The sequence below is a fragment of the Pomacea canaliculata genome, linkage group LG1 (genome assembly GCF_003073045.1).
Source record: "Pomacea canaliculata isolate SZHN2017 linkage group LG1, ASM307304v1, whole genome shotgun sequence".
NCBI classification, from domain to species: Eukaryota; Metazoa; Mollusca; class Gastropoda; order Architaenioglossa; family Ampullariidae; genus Pomacea; species Pomacea canaliculata.
The window spans coordinates 38290133-38312721 of record NC_037590.1 but is presented as its reverse complement, the minus strand read 5'-3'; the positions used below and the strand labels follow the sequence as shown (position 1 = coordinate 38312721).

The following is a 22589-nucleotide window of genomic DNA, read 5'->3' as shown; positions in this document are numbered from 1 at the left end:
GCGCCTCCCTCCTCTCTCAGAAAGTGAAGCTGCAATAAACGTGCTTCTAGCTTTATCTTTGTTTTATGCAAAGAGAAATGCACGTGGTTTTAACGGGTCTGCTGGACTTGGCATATGCACCAAACATCATTACGCATCAGTAAACAATTCCTAAAATGTGCAAACCGAAGAACTATCCCATTTGGGGTACTGTAACTAGTTCGTGCGAGAGAACTTTACGATAATCACTTGCTCATCCAGCCACTTGCATGATTTCCCCCTTTCAAAATAGGTCTGTCTACACCAGAACGCATCACACACACAAACCAAAACCTTTTGTATGTAGAGACCAGAATACACCATATCTTGAAGCACACCTCTCCAAATTGTGTGATCATGCTGATTGCTTTCTACATGGCTGGTTTTTTTCCTTCTATCCTGACAACTGTTGTCTTTATATCAAGGTACTGAGGTAGGAAGTATAGGGACGACTGTTTTCTAATGTAAAAGATATCATATTAGCACAGACTCTTTGAGGTCAGCGAGAATTAAAAAAAGATGGCTTCTCGAGAAGAATCAACGATTGCATTCTCCTCGGTCTCAAGAAGTGAATATTGCATAAACTGAAACCCAACCTTTCAACCTTATGCTTATGTTTTTTACCCAGAAAAACAAATTCTGTGTTGTAATTACATTTTTCTCCCATCCACACACACATACATAAACACGAGTACACATGAACCAACGATAAGGTCTCAAAAATGCCATATAATTTATTATGTAGACTTGTGACCAAGGATGTGAAGAAGTACTCTACACTGAATGTAGCCATAAGTTACAGGTAAAATTTTAAGTCAAAAGTGATAAACTGTAGCACCACTATGTGTTAAGACACTGGAAGGATTTCACACATAGGTATGTACTTTGATAGGATATGCAATTTAACATCTCAACAAGGAATATCGATAGTTTTATGTCATCCAGTAAAAATGCTCTTCTGCCACATAACATGGTTTACTGCTGCTAATAATAAGCAGTCTTTCTGCCAAAATTTACTATAAGCTTTGATCTGTGTGCGGACGTCTTTTAGGTAAACATTTGTGCATATTTTGTATTGCACTTAAATGTTTGCTTTTCATTGTCAAAATATTGAGAAGGCACCGAAAATGGACAGGCACAGAATTGCCTCAAAATATTTTTATAAGAATACTTGTATATTGCTTTAAAGATTGACTGCTTGAGCGGCATTAATTCTTTGCCTAAATTCATACTCTTTCCTCATGGTTATCCTTACAATTCCCCTAATCAAGTGTTAATATGTCTTTCCTATCAGCAGCTTTCACTATGGAATCTTATCTTCTGAACTATATGACTAAAGAGGTTTGTCCAAGTCACCGAATTACACACTTTTGGGCTCATTTATGGTCTTTGGCTATTATCTTCATATTTCTTAAAACATGAGATGATAATTTAATATCTTAGAAGAATGGTTACTAGGGATAATGAGCGTCTTTATTTTATAGGGGTTACAAGTTGCATTTTATGTGTCATTTTTTTTCTTAAAGAAAAGTGAAGCAACTAGGAAAGTAAAAAGAACAAAAAAATCAAGAGAGAAAGAAGCCAGCTTCTTAAAAATAACTTTTAACATAAACATGGGCATTTTTTTTACTCTGCAGAATTTAACGAAAAGGTTATTCCAGTCAAAATGTTAGTTTGACTTGCCATGATTATTTCATACAACATTTAAGAATCTTTAGTTAAGCAATAAACAGAGCCTGATAATAATAATAAAGCTTTGTAACTTACTGATCCTGTGATGCAATGTTACGTGAAAAGATAATATACAAGAATGTAAAGCAAAGAAAAAATAATTTCATTTTCCCACTAAAGTTTTCTACCATAATACATGATGCTATTTATAAAAAGGAGGTGATTTTGATGCAGATAACTAGGATTTTTAAAATAGCAATATACAAACTATATAATAATGATCACCAGCAATATGCTAATTTTTCTAAACTTGTTGACACATGCTTTTTACCATTCACATCATCTGTAAGTGTGTAAAATGTCATCCCTAGAAAACTAATTTAGAAAACCCAGTTAGAAAGTTCAATATGTGAGTTTATATGCAGTACACTTTCTATGGTACATGAAAGTTATAAAGCCTGTATACAGTACACAAAGTGGTAACATCTCACATTGTCAAACAATCTGTCATATGGTAAAGGTACACCTTGAAGCCGTTATCCTCTTAAAAGTGATGACTAAAATATTTACAAATCAGCATATGTTACTAATAAATAACTATGTCGTTAAAGATCTATAGATATCTGTAATAAAAAAAAGTGTGCAACAGAAAAGCTGCAAATACCAAAGTCTGACCTTGAGGTCACTGTTTCAACACCACAGATATTAGTACATCCTCATTTTCCCATGTAATAAATGCATAAGCCAACAGCAACATGCTAGGTAAAGTATGATTAACAATTTTATATAATGGTTTAGTAAAAACAGACTCAGGTCAATGTCTTCATCTGGCAACCATTTATCATTTAATGAGGATACAACAGTACCAAAACTATTGCAAATTTCCTTCCTTTTCAGGAATGAATAGAAATGACAAACCCTCTGTGTTTTTCTATAACATCATGTAGAATAATTCTTCAAATTGTTCTATGGGAAGCTTTTTAAAAAAAAAAAATCTGAGATTGATGTATTAGAGTAACAAATCATAGAACTTGAATACCAGCCTTATCGACAGTAAACAAATGATACGACATGTATCACTGTATCTTGATGATGGGCAGATGGAAAAAAAAGTGTATAGTGAACCATACTTTTTTGGCAGCTTTAAAAAAAATGGACAGTCCAATGAAATTACAGTTCTGACTAAAATCTGAAAAAAACTTGTTCTTATTTTTTTAAGCATGAAGTACACTGGTAAAAATATCATAAGGATTTAAAAGTATCACAGCAATCCCAATCAGTGATTAACCTTGAACACACCACATTTTCTGGGTAGAACAACTCACTACTCAGATCACTCAAAATCAGACAGGTGTAACTCTTATCCTGAATGACCAAGAAGGTAACATGGTCACTTCTTGGAGAGACGGAGGGCAACAACAGCAAATGTGACCTAACTATCAATCAACACATCAGTGACATAACTGATAATTACAGGGGAACTTGACAATTTTGTTTCAGGTCCTATTTCATTAAGAGGGATGACAGTAGAGGGTTATAGTACTGAGAAACTATCAAGCAGAAACTAGGCCAAAAACAGCAAACCCTAAATCAAGGATGATTTTTGCATAGCAGCAAGAAGCAGAAGTAATCATCCAAGATGATGGTTGGTTGCAGATTGCATAGAGCTGTCTATGTCATACCATTTGGTCGGTTTCTCCATCAACGTGCATGTTTCTTGCAAAAAGCTTTGCCACCCTTTGCAACAAAGGGCTGTCCCTCCAGAGACACCTGGCAGGTCTGGAGGAAAAAAAGATAATTTTAAAATGCCCTCCATAAAGGCTTAAACAAGATTTAAAACGAGAAAATGTTTAAGAGCTGTCTTCACATAAAAATAGTTCTTTTCACAAAAATAATAATGCTAAACACCAGCTATTTAATGATTTAAAAGATAAATATAAAGTGTATGCTAAAACTGAAGAGAAGACCGAGGGTGGAGAAGAAAACTAGAGAGAAGCTGCTGGGTGGCTGTAAATAGGACAAGGGATGAGTAGGTGAATGGAATACTCACTGAGCAATTGAAGCACTCAGAATGAAAGTTCTTGCCAAGAGCCTCTACCCATCTGTCACCAGGCTCAATGGGGAAGTCACATCCTGCACACATTGTCTGGAACATGGCTCCCCAGTCTAGACATACAAAGAAAATTGCATAAAAATATTAAAAACCTCAGTTGATAAATAATTCAGTAACAGAATAAGGTGGTAACTATAAGTGTTACAGAAGGCATTTATTATGGCCTACTGAAACGACTGGCTGTACTGAAGTATTAGTTATAAAAAATTTTAAAAAGGAAAAGAGGTTGGATACATTTTCAAAATGTTGTAGATAATTATGATTGATGATTTACAGTATACTGGTTACCATCAAAGTGTGTGATTGCGATGCATTTCTACAAGAACTAGCTTCTATCTTGAGATAAAATTCGCGCCTACTAAAATCCTTTACCCATCCCACAGTTTTTTTTCCTAACTGAGAACCCTGAAAAAACTTCCCCTTTGATTTATTTATTTTTTGATGCACTGAAATTGACCTACAATGACAAGAACATGTAAGATTTGGTGTTATGTATGTTTTGTGTTCAGTGACAGAATGTTTTTTTTTCCTACACGTGGTAGTACATGCTAGAAACTGGTCTTTGCAAACTGCTAGATGGATGGTTGAATTTGTCTACTGTAACAGATTTTGAGAGCACCGTTCTACTAACACTGAACATATTCATGCTGGTGGATATGAAAAGTATTCTTTCGCCTCTGCAAAAAGACAGTACCATTCGTAGGTGCTGTGAAACTGGCCACATTCACATATGAATAAAGCTGTTTTCTTAATATCACATCTTTCAAGAAAGATATAAATGCTTATTCCTTCAGAATTATTTCCGGTGAATTCAGCTTGCTTTTCGATATTTTTGTACCTCTCCCCTAGTAATTTCTATATATGATGCATTATTGATAGTAATATGAAGGGAGTCTTTTATACAAGATTTGTGTTGTCATTTAGTAAAGTCTTTAAATGTTTTGTACATTTTAAGTACCTGATGTCAGTGATACTGACCCTTCTCACAGTATGGTTTACCCTCCTCCACATGAAACTGGGTTCCTCCAATGGGAAGCTTACACTGAGCGCAAATGAAACATTCAGGATGCCACGTTGACTGCAGCGCATTTACACACTCCTGCAACCAACAGGCAATCCTCTCACAGCATGTAAAATTATAATCTCACTAAAATCCATAAGGTAATGCACTAAAATATCATTATAATTTGAAGTGTATAAGATTTGTCATATGCACACTTTGTTAGAATAAAATAAATCTGCTTTATGGCTGCATTAGATGAAGTCTTGTTTTATCTGACAAAGAAAGATGTGTGCATACAAGGATTCAACAAGGTTTTTGAAATATTTTAGATATCAGTGGACAAACAAGCATTACAAACATTTTATGTTGTACAGCTGAAGAATTAATAACTTGTAACACCTCCTATGAAAAACTGTTTTCTATTAAAAGTGGCAAAGATAATTCCCAAATTGCAAGGTTGGACACACAAAGTGTGAAAAATCTAATAAGTCTAATAAGATCAAGAATTCACACTCATAAAGCAATGATTATGACCTTGGTTGATACCCTGCCATAATCTTGCATAGCACTATTATTCTTTTTCTTACCCCAATAATGGCAGCATTGCACTTCTTGCAGTGAGGAGCTAGGTAGCGTTCATAGTCACGTTCACAGTATAAAAATCCTCCCTCCTCCACAAAACCAATATCAATCAACTTGATTCCACACTGTGGATTAGCGCAGACAAAGTGGTCTGGACACCAGCAGTTACCCACAGCAGTCACAAAGGGGCCTCTGCATCAATACATAATACATTAAAGATATTACAAAGAAGAATAACTAATTGCTTAAAGATATTCCACAGAATAATCACTTAAATATATTCTAAACAAGAAAAAATGACATCCTTTGTAGACAGAAATAGAACCAACAAAAAAAGAAAGTTTTTCGAACCTTATAGGAGATCCACAGCTGGAACATACTGGGATGCGGTTTTGAGAACCAGCAACAGGGTTGCTGACCACAGCATCTCCAAGGCGACCACGTTTGGCACCAACTCCAGTGGGTTTAGGTGCAACCCCACTGTCAAAAGGGCGAGGACCTGAAGGGGCAGGTGCAGCTGGTGTCCATGGTTTTGCTGCAGGTGCTGCAGCTGGCTTCTGGTAGGTAGATGGTGCTGCAGCTGGTTTCTGGTAAGTAGATGGTGCTGCAGCTGGCTTCTGGTAAGTAGAAGCAGGTGCTGCTACTGGCTTAGGGTCTATAGAAAGAAAAATACACCATAGTAACTTGCAAGAGAAGAACCAAGAGTAAAATGTGTAGTAGAATGCTCTACGAACACATTTATTGCAGTATGAAAAACAGTGGAGTAGCACTATGGTTACAAAAGGATTCTCAGCAAAACAATAAAACATAAGAACAAAAAGCCAAAATAATTTGTAATATAGCCAAAATATATGTAGAATATAAACTGATTTATTACTTCTGTTATCTCTCCCCCTCGCATCGCACCCCCCTCGAAAAAAAAATTCACACAAGATTGAGAAGTGTAAATGTGACAAAATGAAAAGCATGAGTAGACTTTAATGACTTACTAAACTGTGGGGCTGGTGGAGCACCAGAGCTAAATGAGAAAGACACAAATAAGCAAATAATCCTTTAAAGAAATCTTTTTCTATGCACAAAAATCATTTTACTTTTGATGCTAAAAAACATGCTATGCAAATGATGCATTACAAATATATATATAAATTAAAAAAAGTTAAGACGCTCAATAAAAATTTAGCTGAACTGTTAAATAAAATGCAACTTTTATAAACCTTGAGAAATATTTATAATTCACATGGTTTAAAATCACAAGTTCACAAAAATAATAAATTATAAATATTCCCACTGTAAAATTCATATTCACAATCATCTACTATATCTAAAAAAAATGCATGCACAAGCTTCTGAACACTTTTACTGCATTGAGGCCTTAGTACTGATGACCTGTCTATCCACCTGTACTAGTAACGTGCTGCACTATGTCAAATGTTATCATTTTAGGTTTCGAAAAAAAAAAAAATTCTTCTAGAAAATGCTTTCCATGCAAGTGAGAGTTTATCTCTATCATGCTTAAATAGCTCTCCAGCACTAAATTCTCCTTGGTAATTAAAGCACCCAGACCTAGGAATGCCACCCATGCTTTTATCACCAAATTATAAAGTTTTGTTATAAACTTTCAATAAACTCTATTAACTCTGTAGCTGTGAGAAACATTTAAAGTAATTTAATATGAAATGTGAACAGCGTGTATTAAACTACACTTTCTTTAGTCAGCCACAACACCATAGCTGGTACTGTTATAATTACGCCAAGGTATGGAAAATAACACGAATAAAGACTGTGATCACAAACTGGTGATGCTGCCAGCTGGCGCCACTGCACCACTTTACTCTTTCTTTTTGTCAAAACAGTCCCACCTGTCTAATTGCTTTTGTAGCTTAATGAAGGATCGCGAGTGGGCAGTTTTGTCTTGGTTGTCATCCCCAGCACCCTTTTCCTGTTCACGAATCAATCGGTATGTCTCTGATGGAAAATACTTTACTGGATTTGTGCTATCGTCCTCTGCTTGTAACATTTCTGGAGGTGGTGGGGGTGGCAGGTCATCATCCTCACCACTGCAAATTGGGTGCAAAGGACATGCACATGCACATTGTTAGGTTAAACACACACATACACAAACTAAATACAATAAACATGCAAAAAATATCAGCTTACCGCAAAATCTGGATTAACAGATCATGCTCACATGCACTTGTGACACTAAAATCTGTGAGTATTGGTTTAACAGCAGGTGTGGGTACATCAAATATAATTTGATTAAAAAAGATTATGAAAAAGCTTTTGCTGCAAGTAATTTTAGATTTATGATGGCCAGTTAAAAGAAACAAATCTGACGAATTTAAAGCAAAATAACGGTAAAAATTGACATCTATAGTTGTGAATAGGTGGATGTCGATTCTCTTCAGAATACTTTTACAAGTGACTTCATTTGTGTTGTGAGTAGACAGGTGTATAGATGTGTTATTAAGGACAGAAAAAGATGGTGCATGGAAGAAAGTCAAGAGAGAGAGGGAGGCAAACAGAAGAGAAAGATACCTCCCCTAGTGTGTATGTGTGAGAGAGATACGAAGGTTTTATTAGGGAGAAATCTAAACAGAAAGGTAAAAGTGTAAAAGATTGAATTTGAATGTAGGAAATTAATGCTTATTAAATTTATTTCTTCAGTAAGCTTTACGTAAACTAGACAAGGAATAATTACTAACACATAAAAAAGTGATCTGAGTGTGCTAAATCAGCTGTTCTTTCAAGCCTACACAGTAATCTATGTTTTCTTGTTTCATTTTTATGCTCCAAGTAAACAGCAACAAAGTGAAAATCTGAAGTAAGCAAACTATTGCCTCTACTCATTTGAGCAAAGGCTTTTGTCAGTCTTATCCAGCAGAAAGTTTAATGTTCTCTTAACCTAAAATGTCTATGTGATCAACATACAATTAAAATTACCCATTCTCAGGAGTAAGCAAAAATTTGGATTGGCCCTCAAACTGAGTCATGACTTCCGAGTCTGAGTATAGACCAATGGGAGTGTTGTAGCGCTGTGACATTATTGCCTTCACTGTTCCTGGCTTGGTACTAGGTTTGGCTTGAGATGATGGGGCAGCTTCAGCAGGGGAAACACTCCTTGGCTGCAAGGCTTTGTTTGTGGTAGGTTTAAGGGCTTTAGGTGGTTCTGCAATGGGTGCCATTGTGGACTGTTACAAAGTTCATGGTTCAGTGTGATATAGAATGAAGTAATATGAACATGTTAACATCCCAACACAGCAGTTGACTGCTGCTGACCCATGACTCAACTTTGATGGCTATGACCCAAAAAAAAAAAAAAAGGCACAAAAAAACCCCGAGATTTTTATATCTCTGCTCCTATCCTATTTAATTTCCATTACAAATATTAAACAAACTAAAAACAAAACAAAAAAAAATCTCAAAGATTTACAGCTGTAAGTAATCTCTTAACATACACAGTTGCAGATGTAACATTTTTTCAAATTATTTTGGGTCATGTCCCAAAATCTTCCTATTCATATATGCACTAATACACACACAGGATTTATTTAGAAGACTATCCTGTCTTGAAATAATTCTGTTAGTATCTTACTCTTACCCTTTCCACTTTCCATGAGATCCTGGAGGTACTTAAATGATTTAGACTGATACTGGGAGGGCTTTGAACCATCGTCGTCATCACTGTATTTTTCTATTGTTGCCCTTGTTGCACTGCTGAAGGTCGGAGCAGCACTGATGCTGCTACTACTGCTGCTTGCGCTGCTGCTGCTGTTTGGTGACAGGGTCACAAGGAAACGATCTACAGTCTTTCTTAAGTAACAGATTTCCAATAAATTGAGCCTTCACTGTAAACCTTCATACCCTGTCACTTACTGGCATATGCACAGCTGTTGTTCAGTGAATTATATAGTATCATACTAATGTGCTCTTATTTAAAATAAAATACCAAACACATGCTCTTTCTCAACTTTGTAAAATGTCAGTCCTCATTGACTAGCAAACAGGAAAAAAACTGTACACAAATACTTGCATGCTAGCTCAAAACTTAAGGCATGGAGTGACAAATCAAATGCAAAGATCACAATTCCTTAACAGTCTGCATTGTAAAAGGATTGCTTGCAAAAGCATTTGTATATTTTTTTTTCCCAAGCATAAAAATGCCCATAGGGTCTACTGACCCTCTAAAACTTCAGGGTGTTTAATAACATAAATGCTCAAGCATTCCATCCCAGGGTCCAAACAAAATGAAAAGGGAGTAGCAAAAAACACAACCACACAAAACTTACAGACAGCAATCAAGGGGCCAGAACATGCACACCAGTTTTCACTGACAGTGCAGTCATGCTGGATATTCTTGTCAGCTAGAATTTATTACTGGATCATTATCTCATAAATGGTGCTTGGCTCATACATTTATGTGCTCACTATTCTCATGATAATGATGATGACGATAACGATAATGATAAAAAGATGGGGATGAAGAGTGGCTTAGGCTGCCCATGAGACAGAAAGGTTAGAATAGGGGACACAAAAAGATGCATTTAAAACTGCCTTTGAAACAATGAACACTTCAAATCAAAACTGGCAATGGAATATTTTAAGGAAAATGCATAAAACATGAAAATGCTGATTTTCATGCAAGTCAACTCACCCAGGTGAGATAGACAAGTTGGATGTGCGTTGTGCTAGGTCATCTTTGCCATAGGAAGGCTTGAAAGGTGTCGGCGCTGATGTTGGAGCTGACTGAACTGAGCCCCCAAATGGGCGAGGAGCAGCATTGAAAGTCTGGACCCAGTTAAACAAAATATATAAATAACCTGGGTAGATCATTGTTTCTTATGCAGGTCTTATTCACAAGGTGCTTTCCTTATATGATTCCACCTGCAGTTTACCATGCTCTGTTTTCTCCCACTCACTCTCGAACTCAACATAGAGACGAGACATGGATGCATATGTACTGCATTCATGCACAAACCCATTTAAACACATACATTAACTGACCACCCCTTCCAAACTTTAAATAAAATATTTATGTGCCCAAAACAAAGCATATTACTTGATGAAACTATTTTCGGCTTTCACAAAATGGTATTATCTTATAATCTGATCATACTGGCTTAAAAAAAAACCAAACTACCTTAGTATATGAGTATGTATTGTACGTTCTAGATGCACCATTTTATTTATAACCTAAGTAATACTTTCTCGATTGTCAAAAGGCAAAAATATGTACTAGAACAAGCTAAAGCATCCTTTCAACAAAGTCAGAATTTTTATAATGTTGATAAGATAATAAACAATTTGAAATCTTTGTAGTTTCTGTAAGGTATAATGTAACTGTAACCAAGACTTTCACCAACACACACACACAAAAAAAAGCAGCTGTGAAGCTCATTCCAACATGCAACGTGGTTCATGGTTTTCTGTTCAAGGGAAATACTTTTAAAAATGTGTATATATATATTCTGCAAAAAATTTATGTGAAAAATTATTTCTGTTGTAAGAATAGCTGGCAGGAGGAGAGAGAGAAAGAGGAAGTGAGCATTTTACAGCTAATTCCAATACCAAGAAAAACCAAAAAGTCTGCTGGAAGAGTTTTATTTAAGCTTCTTGAAAATGTTCTGGAGCAATACAAATTTATGTTGCTTGTACTTTAAAAAGTTGCATTAGATGTCAATATATTCTTTTTGCCAAACATGAAAACCACCCAAACTTTTCTCTTCCATAGCTTATGCAATATGTGAAAATCCTTATCATTTTTTGATGCAGAGAATAGTGGTTTTTCCCCAAGTGTGGAGCATGCTTGTTTCACAAAGCAGCATCATGCCAGACTTGGAATAATGAGATCGCTAGCAGTTAAAAAAAAAAAATAAAAAGCACTAGCATCAAGACATGAAGCTCAAAAGCTTTGTTCTTCAAAAAATACTTTTATATATTATTTAGTGCAAAACATTTTAGAAGAATGTTGTGTGATAAACCTACAGAATTTCTGGCAAGAGACTGAGCAATTTTGCATTCCTTAGCACATCTAACATCTGGGACTTTTTTTTTTTGCAGCTTGCCCTTTGGCAAGAGAAATTGGCAAAGATACTGGGGGAAAGAAAGGCACAGCATTACAAAGATATTATATAATTGCCAGGAACTGTGAGAAGCAACACCTGTTTGTAAGCCTGGAAGAAAAAAAAACACCATAAGAAAATAATCTCAGAAAACATTATGTAACTGTCCCTGTTGGAATATTACCAGCAAATAGAATCATGCACTTAAAAAAAGATTAAGCCTCAAAATTACTCTTTTTGTTCTCTCTTCCTTGAGTTCTTACAATCCAAAAACCAAAAGTCAATTAAGAAAGATAAGTGAAAATAAATACTGGTTAGTTTTTTTTTGCATTGTTTGCAACCTAAAAGCAATCTAGATTCACTTTAATATAACCCACCTGCTGAGAAGGTGTTGGGGGCTGATTTTGGAGAGCATTGGCATTGTAGGATGGTGCTGAAAAAGTTTCGTAGTTTTGCACGATAGATGTTGCAGGAGCACCTCCTCTGCAATGAAAAAACACACCTATTGTCCACCACACTTCATGGAAATATTTTATTTCCAAAAATTGTTAAGCTTCACAGAATAAAATGCACTACTGACATTACCACAATCATCATCAGTTTGACTCTCATCAATGCTACAACCAGTACTTCTACAGCCACTACCATCACTTTCATTATCAAAATGGAGACACTATAGCCTTGGGTTACCGTGCTTGATTCAGAGCGGATGATTCTCCTCCAGCAACATTTAAAAAAAAAAAAAGATAAATAAATTATGCCTGCTCTGCAGTAATGAGTACCTAGTTTATAATTTAAAATACTGAGAGTGCTACTGTCTGCACACCATGTCTCTAGCACAGTGAGCCAATCACAGTTCAATTGGCTAATAACACGTCAACTGTATTTAACTCGAATCCAAACTATGGGGGTTTTGACAGATATGCTAAAGTTCTGATGATTGATATAAGCATTGTTTTAGTACAAAACTACAAGTCAAGCTAAGACCATGTCATTCAATCACACAACATAATCACTGTTAAATTATCACAGGCACGTTGTTTCATCCATCCAGGAGATATTTCAAATATTGAATGAAGGATGTGTTGAAATGTAGTATTTCAATATGTGCCCTACTACTCTGTTTTAAGACAAACACGAAAAATCAAGACCAACCCTCTATATCATGTCATTATCTTATTCTACCTACGAAATTCTTGTCAACCCATGCAGACACAACTACTATGATATTCAATTTATTGCAGCCCTTTCAATAATTAAATTTACAATCATTATTTATCAGCTACAGCTGTTCAGCTGAAACTAAATCTATAGTGCATTGAAAATTTAAAGGTTATACATAAACTTATATTTATGAAATAATATGAGCAAATAATATGAGCAAAAAATTTTTAAAAATCATAACACATTTAAACATAAGCAGCATCAGGCTACCCTATTCAATGCAGCTATCTCAAACAGCTGTATGTTACTGATAACAGCATGATACATGCACTTTCAGGCTAGATTCACTATCCACACACATCTGGACCTTCATGCAAACACACCAATATTAAGTCTGCAAAACATTCTGTGAAGAGTGTAGTTGTGCACACAAATCATACATGCATAGCTAATGATGCAACTTTGGGGAAAATAGGGATGGTGGAAAGAATGCGGTATATAATCATTCCAAAGCCTCCTGCAGAAGAGTAGAAATGTATCTAGCGTTAACAAAAATATTTTAGCTAATACAAAGTATTCCTGAATACAGATGCACTCTCTTTCTGCTTCCTTTCTTGTCAATGCTTCAAGTAATATTCTGTACCTTTATGATCTACACAAACCAGTTTTCCTCACCAGTTCTTATATAATCCTTTTAAATAAATCTTTCAGAGAACCACATTTTCTTCTTCAAAATTGCAAATCGCAAAAACACTCCAACGCATAGTTTTGCTTATGTACAATTTCCTAATTCAAAGGTGGGTTAGAATGACTGAGAACTAGTAGCATGATAGGTTTTTGTGGTTATAGAAAATATATCTGAATTACTGTGCTATATACATGTAAATAAGTGAAGGGAGAGTAGGGGGCATCTTTGTAAACATTAAATGCTAAAGTCGTAGCTTCTTCCATTTCATCAAATATGGAACGTAAAGGAGTTTAAAATAAAACTTGAAAAACTCCAACCATGGGTCACCATAACTTCAAAAATTGTCCATCTTGTGGTTACATTCAAAACATGCCAAAACCATACTAATCTGATTCAAAGAAATCTCTTTACACAATCATCACATCAAGGAAAGCCAAAAACAAAACTGAAATTAATGACACATTTAAAACATGCTCTCTTTTCTTATTTCTGAGCGCTATGTGGTGGCCAATAAAGTCTGTGCAGCTCTTTTGTTAGAAATCAGACATTCAGACTGTTGTATATTATTTACTGTGATGAACCCTATTGCTCATTTCTATGCAAATTTCTTACCTTTGTCTGCACAACTTTTACTGGCTGCCTGATGAGTAATGTGAAAATCAAGAAAAGGAAGGCTATGACAGGAATCAATCAAGATGAAAATCCAATAGTTTGATATTATAATTGCACTCACTGAATGAGAAAGAAAAAAATGAGAAAAAGGAAATGGAGAAGGAGAGATGAAAAGGGGATGATAAAAAAGAAAGACTCTCATGTTTTAAGGGAAGTAATGCAAAAATCCACAATTTCCACACAAACATATGGTGCGAATAAAAATCATGCATATATTGTACCTACTACAAACTAATTTTTCCAAAATATTTCACACTGACAGGCTTCACATCTAAAGTGGATGACCAAAATAAGCTAGCCCTGGATGTTGCTTTACAACACTTGTTAGTGTTAATATACATATCCTATCCATTGTAAAGCAGTGTTAGCATATTGACTTGAAGACATTCAAGTCTGAATATATGCTCTAACTGTGTGATTCTCCATGCCAACTTACCCATCATGATTTAATTTTTTCTTCTCTCTTATTCTATTAGGAAAAGATAAAAAAATTAATAATTCATAAAAAAATCATGTCACTTCAAAGGCATGCATTTTTTTTTTTGCATCACAGGAAATAGTTATAGTATGGTTCTTTCTCTTTCTGTTGTATACAAAGAAGGTTTCTCAATAACCTTGGGGTTGGTCAAAACAGAATGTCACTCACCTATGACTGCTAGGTGTATTTTAAGCCAACCTACATGCCAGGCCAGTTTTATAATATAAAAAGCAAATAACAATTATCTGTATTTTATAAGTAAACACTACGAAGCAATTATCTCCAATTCAGATTTAAATATTTTTTATTTATTGTACTATTTGAGAAACTATACTTATTATCAAAGATTGGAAAGAAAGGGTGGTATTATAAAAATGTGAAGCGCATGAATAAGCTGATAAGCTATTTGCAGAAAGATGCATTACAAACTGATTTTAAAAATCATGAATGCCTTTATTTGTGGTCTAATTTCACTCTTAGCTAAAATATACACAGATGGGTATTTCACCAAACTTCTTCAGACAAATATCACTTCTTTTGATGACCCAGTGAAAACAACTTGTTCTACCTTCGCTTATTAGTTAGTAGTTAAGTTTATTCCTTATTGCTCCTTTGAGGAGCATAGGGCCGCAACACTACCTTGCCAGTGGACCCGGTTTTGGGCAGCCCCATTCAGTTGGGTCCACGTGGTTCTGACATCCTTTGCCTCGCTCTTTACTTTTCTTACCTTCACTTATAGACCCAGTCTATTTGTCATGGTAAATATTTTTTGAGCTAAAATTACAAGCTCTATTTATATCATTTCTGTGTAAGAATTACACGCATAGACACACGTGCAACCAAAATGTATGCTTATTGATAACAAAGAATGTTTGATATTTCTTGAATTTCTATTTGTATAAGCTAGGGTTCAGGAAAATATAGTCTGAATCTCAACTGTTAATGAAAAACCATAAATTTCGAGCTGACAAATTTAGCTTGCTGTATGTATTTACAGCTGCTGGTGCTAAGACTCCACTGCATGTTTACAAGTGTCATAAACTTCCCCCTTATGACTAACTCAACTAGAATCAATAAATGAGAGTAAAAACAAGAAGGAAAAAAAAAAGACAAGGAAGATAAAGGCCACAGATGTTCTGGTTTGTCTACAGATTGTTTTTTTAAAAGTAGTTTTAATTTTTAAATCTGACGTAACTCTTATCAATTTTACAGGACTGGGGAACATGGTGATAACTTGTCTAATATCATGCAGAGGGACTTTGCATCCCATATTAAAACCTTCTCTTCCTGATACTGTATGCCTTAGAAATGGATCTGCAAGGTTAACTTGCTTGTTCTTTCTCAGAAGTCCCATCCAAAGAATGTGAAAGAGTTCAGCATAGCCTCACCCCGTACTGCAACCTTTGTCTAAAATAGTCCTGCATTGATGTCAACTGACAGCTAGGTCTGTTCATAAGTATATAAATTTGCAGCCACATACTGAATATAGAAATACATTGTATGTGGATGGTGTGTGTGTGTATGTGAAAGAGAGTGTATATATTTATGTGCATGCACATGCTTCAAGACAAGAAAAGGGTAGAAAAATCATTCAACCATCCAAAGGAAAGTTTATGTCCAACAAGTCTTGAAATTTAAAAATGTGAGACCAAAACACCAACAACAAAAACTGTGACTGCTGCAACATCTCATGAAACCGAAAGACAACACCAGATCCTCAGAAAATGAAACAACCTTCCTCCCAACACTTAATGTTTGCATCTTGCACTTATATGCATCCTCACATTATACCACTTTTTAAGGTAGGCACTTTAGCTAGTGACAGGCTGACTATTCATCAAACCGGAAAATATCTACTGCACTAAGCATGAGGCTTTTAGGAGAGAATATTCACACTGTGCAAAACCCCATCTTTCCTTTTCCCGCCATTGTTCTTACATCCTTAGTTTCTCATCTGTCTGTAATTTTAATGGCTTTATTTATATGCAGGACTCAAGAGAAAAATGTTCAAAACAATTTCTGAATGTGCTGTGGTACAACTTTTTTGTGCATGCCTTCTTTTGATAGCTTTCTCAGGCAGATCCGGACTTAGGATATTTTTTGTTTTTTTAAAGTATTCCATCCTCTTTAGCCATCTTAATCTTTATTCCTGTGAATGTGGCATTCATTTTATGCACTGGGCAGTTCCTTCTCCTCACCCCAACTCCAAAAACATACATGCTCACATAAAGCTGTGGTTTCACGCATTCACTCCTTCTCTTTTTCCTCTCTCTCTTTCTCACATAGTGCCAGTACCATAGGGGGCTGTAATTATGAAGTGAGAAAACAATGTGGGGAACTCAAGGAAAGTTGTAAAGCAGTGTCCAGACCATACAGACAATGTTTTACCATTGCAGTTGAAGTTATAAAGTGGTGGCAATGATACCTGGGGTACAGAAATATTAAGCAATGTTCGCAGGGTCTTGGCAGCACTTTGTAACTACTAAAACAAGATGATTTTTTTTTCTGAGTTCCCAACATCTCCCTGGGGGAAAGACTTGCTCTTGCTTCATAACTTTGGCTCCACAAGAGACTCCTCTCTCTTTGCAGAGGCTGTTAATGTTGGTGCGATGAACAGAAACTGGTTCAACTCACTGGCTCAATGCTGAGGAAGTATTATCTGATTACTGCCAGAGACTGCACAGTCCTGATTGAGAAGTGTAGCTTAGCAGCGTGAAGATTGAATAATGGCTATTTGTCATCTCTACTATGACTGGTGCTCTCAGGTACACAGGCATCTTGTGGATTTATATTTTCTGACAGTGCTGCTGGTGTTACTGCTGCTGTCTTTATTTCACAAGGGTATTTCCCAACTGCACAGTTATGTCTGATGATGAAGCTACTTTTCCATGTCCTGTGTCAGGGAATTTATTTGATCTAAGAATGGTTCGATGTACTCTAGTGCTTGTATTTATGCTAGGATACAAAATTTAAAAGTATGCATTTTTGTGCAAATGCATGCAAGTGCATCAGTGCATGCATACACACTCTCTTGCTCACTCACATGCACAATCCCTTAAAAAAAAACCTGTTATTTAAATGTTTTCTGAATTAAACTGCAAAATCAATATAGCACAATAACACATTTTACCACCTTTTAAATTTGTGTCGCATTCAATTCTCCAGCAACCGCCACTAACCTTTCCCCCCACCCATCCATACAATCTCTGACCTTTACCACTTTTCCCTGGTTGCCACATTCAACTCTCTCTCTCTGAGCAAGTACTTACCCTGTGTCTCTATTTTTTTTAAAAGGCGAATAAATTTTTGACAGGAGCAAGAATAGCCATAATTGAAAAAAGCCACAAGGTTACATGGAAAAATATAATTGACCAGAAAAATACTTGAAAGGGTTTGGATAAAACATCTATATTTACTTTGAAACAGAGGCACTGGAACATTTACTTATTTCCATTTACTATTTTAAAATCAAACAGGATATAAGAAATCCTGTTGCTGCTTTCTACTTAACACCAAGACTAATGCTATCTACTCCCAGAATACATATGTGTGCTGCAAATTTACCTCTGTAGCAAAAGATCAAGCCGATTGCCAGAGGCAATGATGGACTCCTGGGCCTCTTTGTGACGCAGTATGTCTGTGCTGATGTTCCCTATTTTGAGAATGATGTCACCTTGCTGCAGCCCACATTTAGATGCCAGGCTCCCTGGGTTTACCTATACAGAGGGGAGACAGGTTGGGTAAAGAATAAGGAGGCAAATTTAGCTCATGAAAGCTGTGCAGCTGTGTACAGGTAGGCTAGAGTGGAAGAATACCTGAGATCTCACATACAGTGGCTAGCACCCCGCACACACACGCAGTATCCCTCCAGCCTTTTAAGGCAGGTGGTTATGTAAGTTCTAGTAACCTGCACCACACCGGCAGCACCACAGACTTGTGGAGTATTGTGGAAATGTGCTGTGCAGCAGATCTGTGAAGGTCTGAGGTCTATGTGAGAAAGAGAGATTAACTAATGGGGAAGGGGAAAGAAAATGAGAAAACAATCTATAACAAGTCTGCCAAAGAATATTTAGACATTGAAACCAACTGAAGCATTTCTTTGAAAGATAGAGCAAGCGTATATTATATATGTGTATATATAAAGAATAAATACCGAGATAGATGCAAAAGAAAACACACACATACACACATAATATAAGTACTGTAGGACAAACTAAAAAAATTTAAAGGAAGGAATCAATGAGAAAAAAAATAAATGAAGCTATTTACATTAACAGAGTATAATGTCTATAATTTTTCTCCTGACTTTATTTTGAAAATTTATTTGAAGAAAAAAGGAAATCAGTCCTAATCCTCAATTATCTGCAGCCTGCAGCCTCAGCACAGCAGAGTTTACTTCTTCAAAAATAAACCGACTTTAGAAAGGAATGTCTGAATGCAGACTTACAGAGAATGCCAAGGGCACTGGCTGTCTGATACTAACAACACTGCAGATGGAATGCAGTGTAGCAATAGTCAATCACACTGAAATGATTCACATATATTATGTACAGACCTCTGTAAGTTATCTTTGGCCCTGTTTTCTCAACTGATTGATAATTATGCTGGATTGTGTTTAAATAATCATAAAATCCTTGCTTATTTTTTTCTCCCTTAGCTTTACATCTCTTTCTTATCACCAGTACACCAACATTCAAAACTGGGAATTGCTGTTTATGTTGGAACTAAGAATTTCTCAGGTAAAGAACATAATGTTATGCAAATGCGAGTCTAATAAGGATAGTTACTGCTTTACAACTCCCATCATTTAAAGTTTGAATCTTACTGCTGGAACTAGAACTAGCAGAGGGCAGGCAGATGAAGACTGAAACTATGGTTACAAATACTGCCAACAAGTTGTTTTAAAAAGTTCGCTTTTCAGTGAATCTAACAAACCACGGTAAGACGAATGGTTACGATAACAATCCTTTAAATACCATCTATGACTAGCTGGAGGAGTGGCTAACTGTGCTATTTCCTTTAAAGGAAATAGGCTTCACATTTATAATTTTCCCGCTTGGCGGTACCCTACTAACGTTCTACAAAACTGACAAATCTGACCTTTATTTATTAACTTAACAACAGAAAAATGTTAATTTTCATCGTTTTTAGATACTCGATATGATTCTTGAGCTACAGACAAGGGTATCAAACTATTGATCAAACTATTTTTTTTAAATCAGGCTACTCCCACGTCTATCGGCTGCTGTTGACCTTACGTTACACAGTTTCTTGTCAAGCACGGTAAATACCTTTTTATGGACCGTTGCATACCCTTTTGCCCGAGCAGCAAAGAGGGATAGAGCTGGTAGACTAGTACTAACATAATCTTACTTGAACGAAAAAAAGAAAATCACAACCACGTAATCAAACATTTTTTGCAAAAGATTGATTTACTGCAATTACATATTTCATACCACATCACTCTTTATAAGTTCATATATGCTTGTTACTAATGTGTCTTACAAAAGTTTACTTACCTTTTGTATAGTCAATGGGCTACTGAAGTCCTTGCCCCCTTGCATACGAAAACCCCATGGGGTGGACGATTCAGTCCGCTCTAGCTTAGCTTCAAGAGTTAACACTGACATGATGACTAATTTTCACTGACTCGACTGTTAACTGTTAAAGCAACACAGAGTGACCAGTCAACCTATGCAGGAAGAAACACATTCACTCCATCCCACGTTCGTCCTAGTTATGAAGCCACACCAGCCGGTTTCCTGTCCCGAAGCCCTCGACGTGTTTGCACACGGCACATTTCTAACCTTTATTGGCGGAACAGTAGGCATTTCTTGTGTGGAAACAAAAGTGCTAGAGCATCCAAAAACAACTACAATAAGTACAGAAAAATGTAGTTAATACCAGCCATAAACATAAAAATGAAATAATATTTTACAATAAATCAGCATTGAAAGTTTTCTAACTAGTCGCTATTGACACACAACGTACAGGGGAGAAAACTCGTCCGAGCTTTCGTATCATCTGGGCAACGCCTATTCGAATCGTCTGAGAAGCTTGTCAAATGAGCGGGTAGGGGGAAGCCGAATAAGAAATTATATAGAGTTTATCCTACTTTTCAAATAAATGTGAAACATAAATTTGATTTGTAGTTTTCATCAAGTATTTTTATTTTATTTTTTTTTAATTTTATATCGAGGGCATCTGTGCATCAAGGGAGATAGTTCGTGATTGCTTTTTACTGTTTTATTGATACAAAAGATAACAAAAGTTTCAGATCATCAGGTGTACGAGTCGAAATAATACAAACAGTGATTGCGATGTGAATAGTGACCTTATCAGCCATAAGAACACTCTTTAATAAATTATTTCGTTTGGAATTTTGTAATATTTCAAGTTCATACTCGTATGTGTTAGTAATGAATACATTTCTTGGTTTTGTTTAGAGGTGTGCGAAAGCAACAGAGACTAATCCATTACCGAGTTCAGTATTTTAAATTCTGAATAAACTATGGAAGTGCTCATGGTGTAATTCATTTTTAGATCATCAAGAAAGCATAAAAAATAAGAACTGTTGCTACATTATATGTCTAGTGGCCAAAATACAATGCAAAGTTTTAAATTGTAGGCGGAAAGGGAGAAACTATATTCATTTAATATTTAGATTTTATTAAAGTTAACTTCATAAACTCAATCTGCATTACTGGTATAGCATTCACTTTCCCAAAATTTCACAAATGCAAAGCTTTTGGAGCTGTTCATCTAAAAGAAAAAAGATTATAATGTGGAGAACAAAATGATGCAAGTGGATTCATAGGTGGAGTCACCTATTTTTTTGCATAACATTTTGCCACATAGTGTTCACTCTTTCAGGGTTGTTTTGTGGTTTTGAACGAGGGCCATAAGCAAGGCTTAAGATTCTTTGTTTTTCACAAAGAGTATTAAAGAGTCTAATCCCTCTGTATTGTTACATGATTAAAATCATTCACATTAGCAAATCATATTGCAACACAAATTTTTAGATCACATTTTCCTTCTCTTTCAAATGAGATTATACCTTTGAAAATATGTATTTTAAAAACAACTTGGTATAAAATAAGTCTGCATCAAGTTAATTGTATCAGGCTTGTGCGTGTTTATATGTATATTGTCATTAATGTCATTAGCTTAAGGTCATCCCATGAACTTTTTAGGGTCGTTAAGGAGTGAGGTATTAGACCTCCCTTTTCTTGGGGCCAGCTTTATGTGAGGGGGGTCCCATCTCCTCTCCCTTGCTGCCTTACCATCCCCAACCCTCTAAGGAGTCAGGTACCCATTCTCCCTAGCTGGATTGACCAAGAGAAGTGAGCTGCCCTACACGGGTATTGAACCGGCACACATCTAAGTTTGGATGCCAGCGCTCCAACCACTCAGATATTTGCTCCCTCATTTCATTAAATGTCATTATGCCTTTGCATAAGGTATTCCTTGTCTTCAGTGGGTTGTGAGCAGTATATAGCAAAATACAATTGTCTTCCTTTCTTACCATAACACTATTTGCTTGTTATTCAAGAATGAGCCTGACCATGACACCTCCAAACTTAAACAGCTGTCATCAAGATTTGTTGTTGAGAATAATTTTTAAACTGTGACATCAGACATTGCCAAAATCGGCAGCAATGTATCAAATATGAGAAGGAAGAAATAAGTATAACCTAGTGGCTGCAGTAAACAGTAATGAAGTACCTGCGCACCATTTTTACAAGAGACTGTGGGGATGCCAACACTGAGACTTTTAGGATAACGGCACAACAGCTTCTCTAGTAGCTGAAGTCTTTCTCAGTCTCCCACAACTTTCTTCAGCTCTAGAGAGTGTACGGTCTTTCTTGATCATTTATTACTACAACATTTTATCCGCTAAGGATTGGGAACAGTTTGAATGAGATTTAATACTTCTGCTTAAAGATTGTTGGGATGGTTCCGAGGCAATACCTGGCAGAAATTGTCATCACAGTTATACGAGATGATCGGCATGTCCTTTCAGGAGAGTTCCATCAGCTTCAACTGTGTCACCAATTCTGCATACAAGATCAATGGGTTGAGGTGTCTTTCATTGTTTCCACCATGCCATTTGTGAACGTTGATGTAAATGAATGAAT

At 36.0% G+C, this 22589-nt stretch overlaps 1 protein-coding gene across 6 annotated transcripts; it reads right to left on the bottom strand.

Annotated features, from left to right (window-relative positions):
• Nucleotides 1-727: 727 nt before the first annotated feature.
• On the bottom strand, nucleotides 728-20243 carry LOC112575693 (PDZ and LIM domain protein 7-like). 6 transcript variants are annotated; one of them, XM_025257795.1, is made up of 15 exons: nucleotides 19971-20243; nucleotides 18016-18167; nucleotides 14410-14442; nucleotides 11827-11932; nucleotides 11549-11560; nucleotides 10042-10175; nucleotides 8989-9155; nucleotides 8331-8556; nucleotides 7247-7444; nucleotides 6377-6405; nucleotides 5739-6042; nucleotides 5393-5579; nucleotides 4781-4901; nucleotides 3740-3855; nucleotides 728-3468 (listed from the first exon to the last, which is right to left on the bottom strand). In XM_025257795.1, the coding sequence occupies exons 1-15, from the start codon at nucleotides 20079-20081 to the stop codon at nucleotides 3391-3393; spliced, it is 1974 nt and encodes a 657-aa protein (XP_025113580.1). In that variant the 5' UTR covers nucleotides 20082-20243; the 3' UTR covers nucleotides 728-3390. The 6 variants fall into 6 exon arrangements, with proteins under 6 accessions (XP_025113580.1, XP_025113499.1, XP_025113916.1 ...); XM_025257714.1 differs by having other exon boundaries at nucleotides 8989-9158; nucleotides 19971-20242; XM_025258131.1 differs by lacking the exon at nucleotides 7247-7444 and having other exon boundaries at nucleotides 8989-9158.
• Nucleotides 20244-22589: the final 2346 nt, after the last annotated feature.

Excerpts from the sequence above, each read along its gene's own strand:
- LOC112575693 (XM_025257714.1), bottom strand. The coding sequence starts at position 20,081 with ATGTCAGTGTTAACTCTTGAAGCTAAGCTAGAGCGGACTGAATCGTCC. Across the intron at positions 14,443-18,015 it reads CTTGATCTTTTGCTACAGAG|AATAAGAGAGAAGAAAAAAT; the intron begins GTAAATTTGCAG and ends TTTTCCTAATAG. Across the intron at positions 6,406-7,246 it reads CTACAAAAGCAATTAGACAG|CTCTGGTGCTCCACCAGCCC; the intron begins GTGGGACTGTTT and ends TTTCTCATTTAG.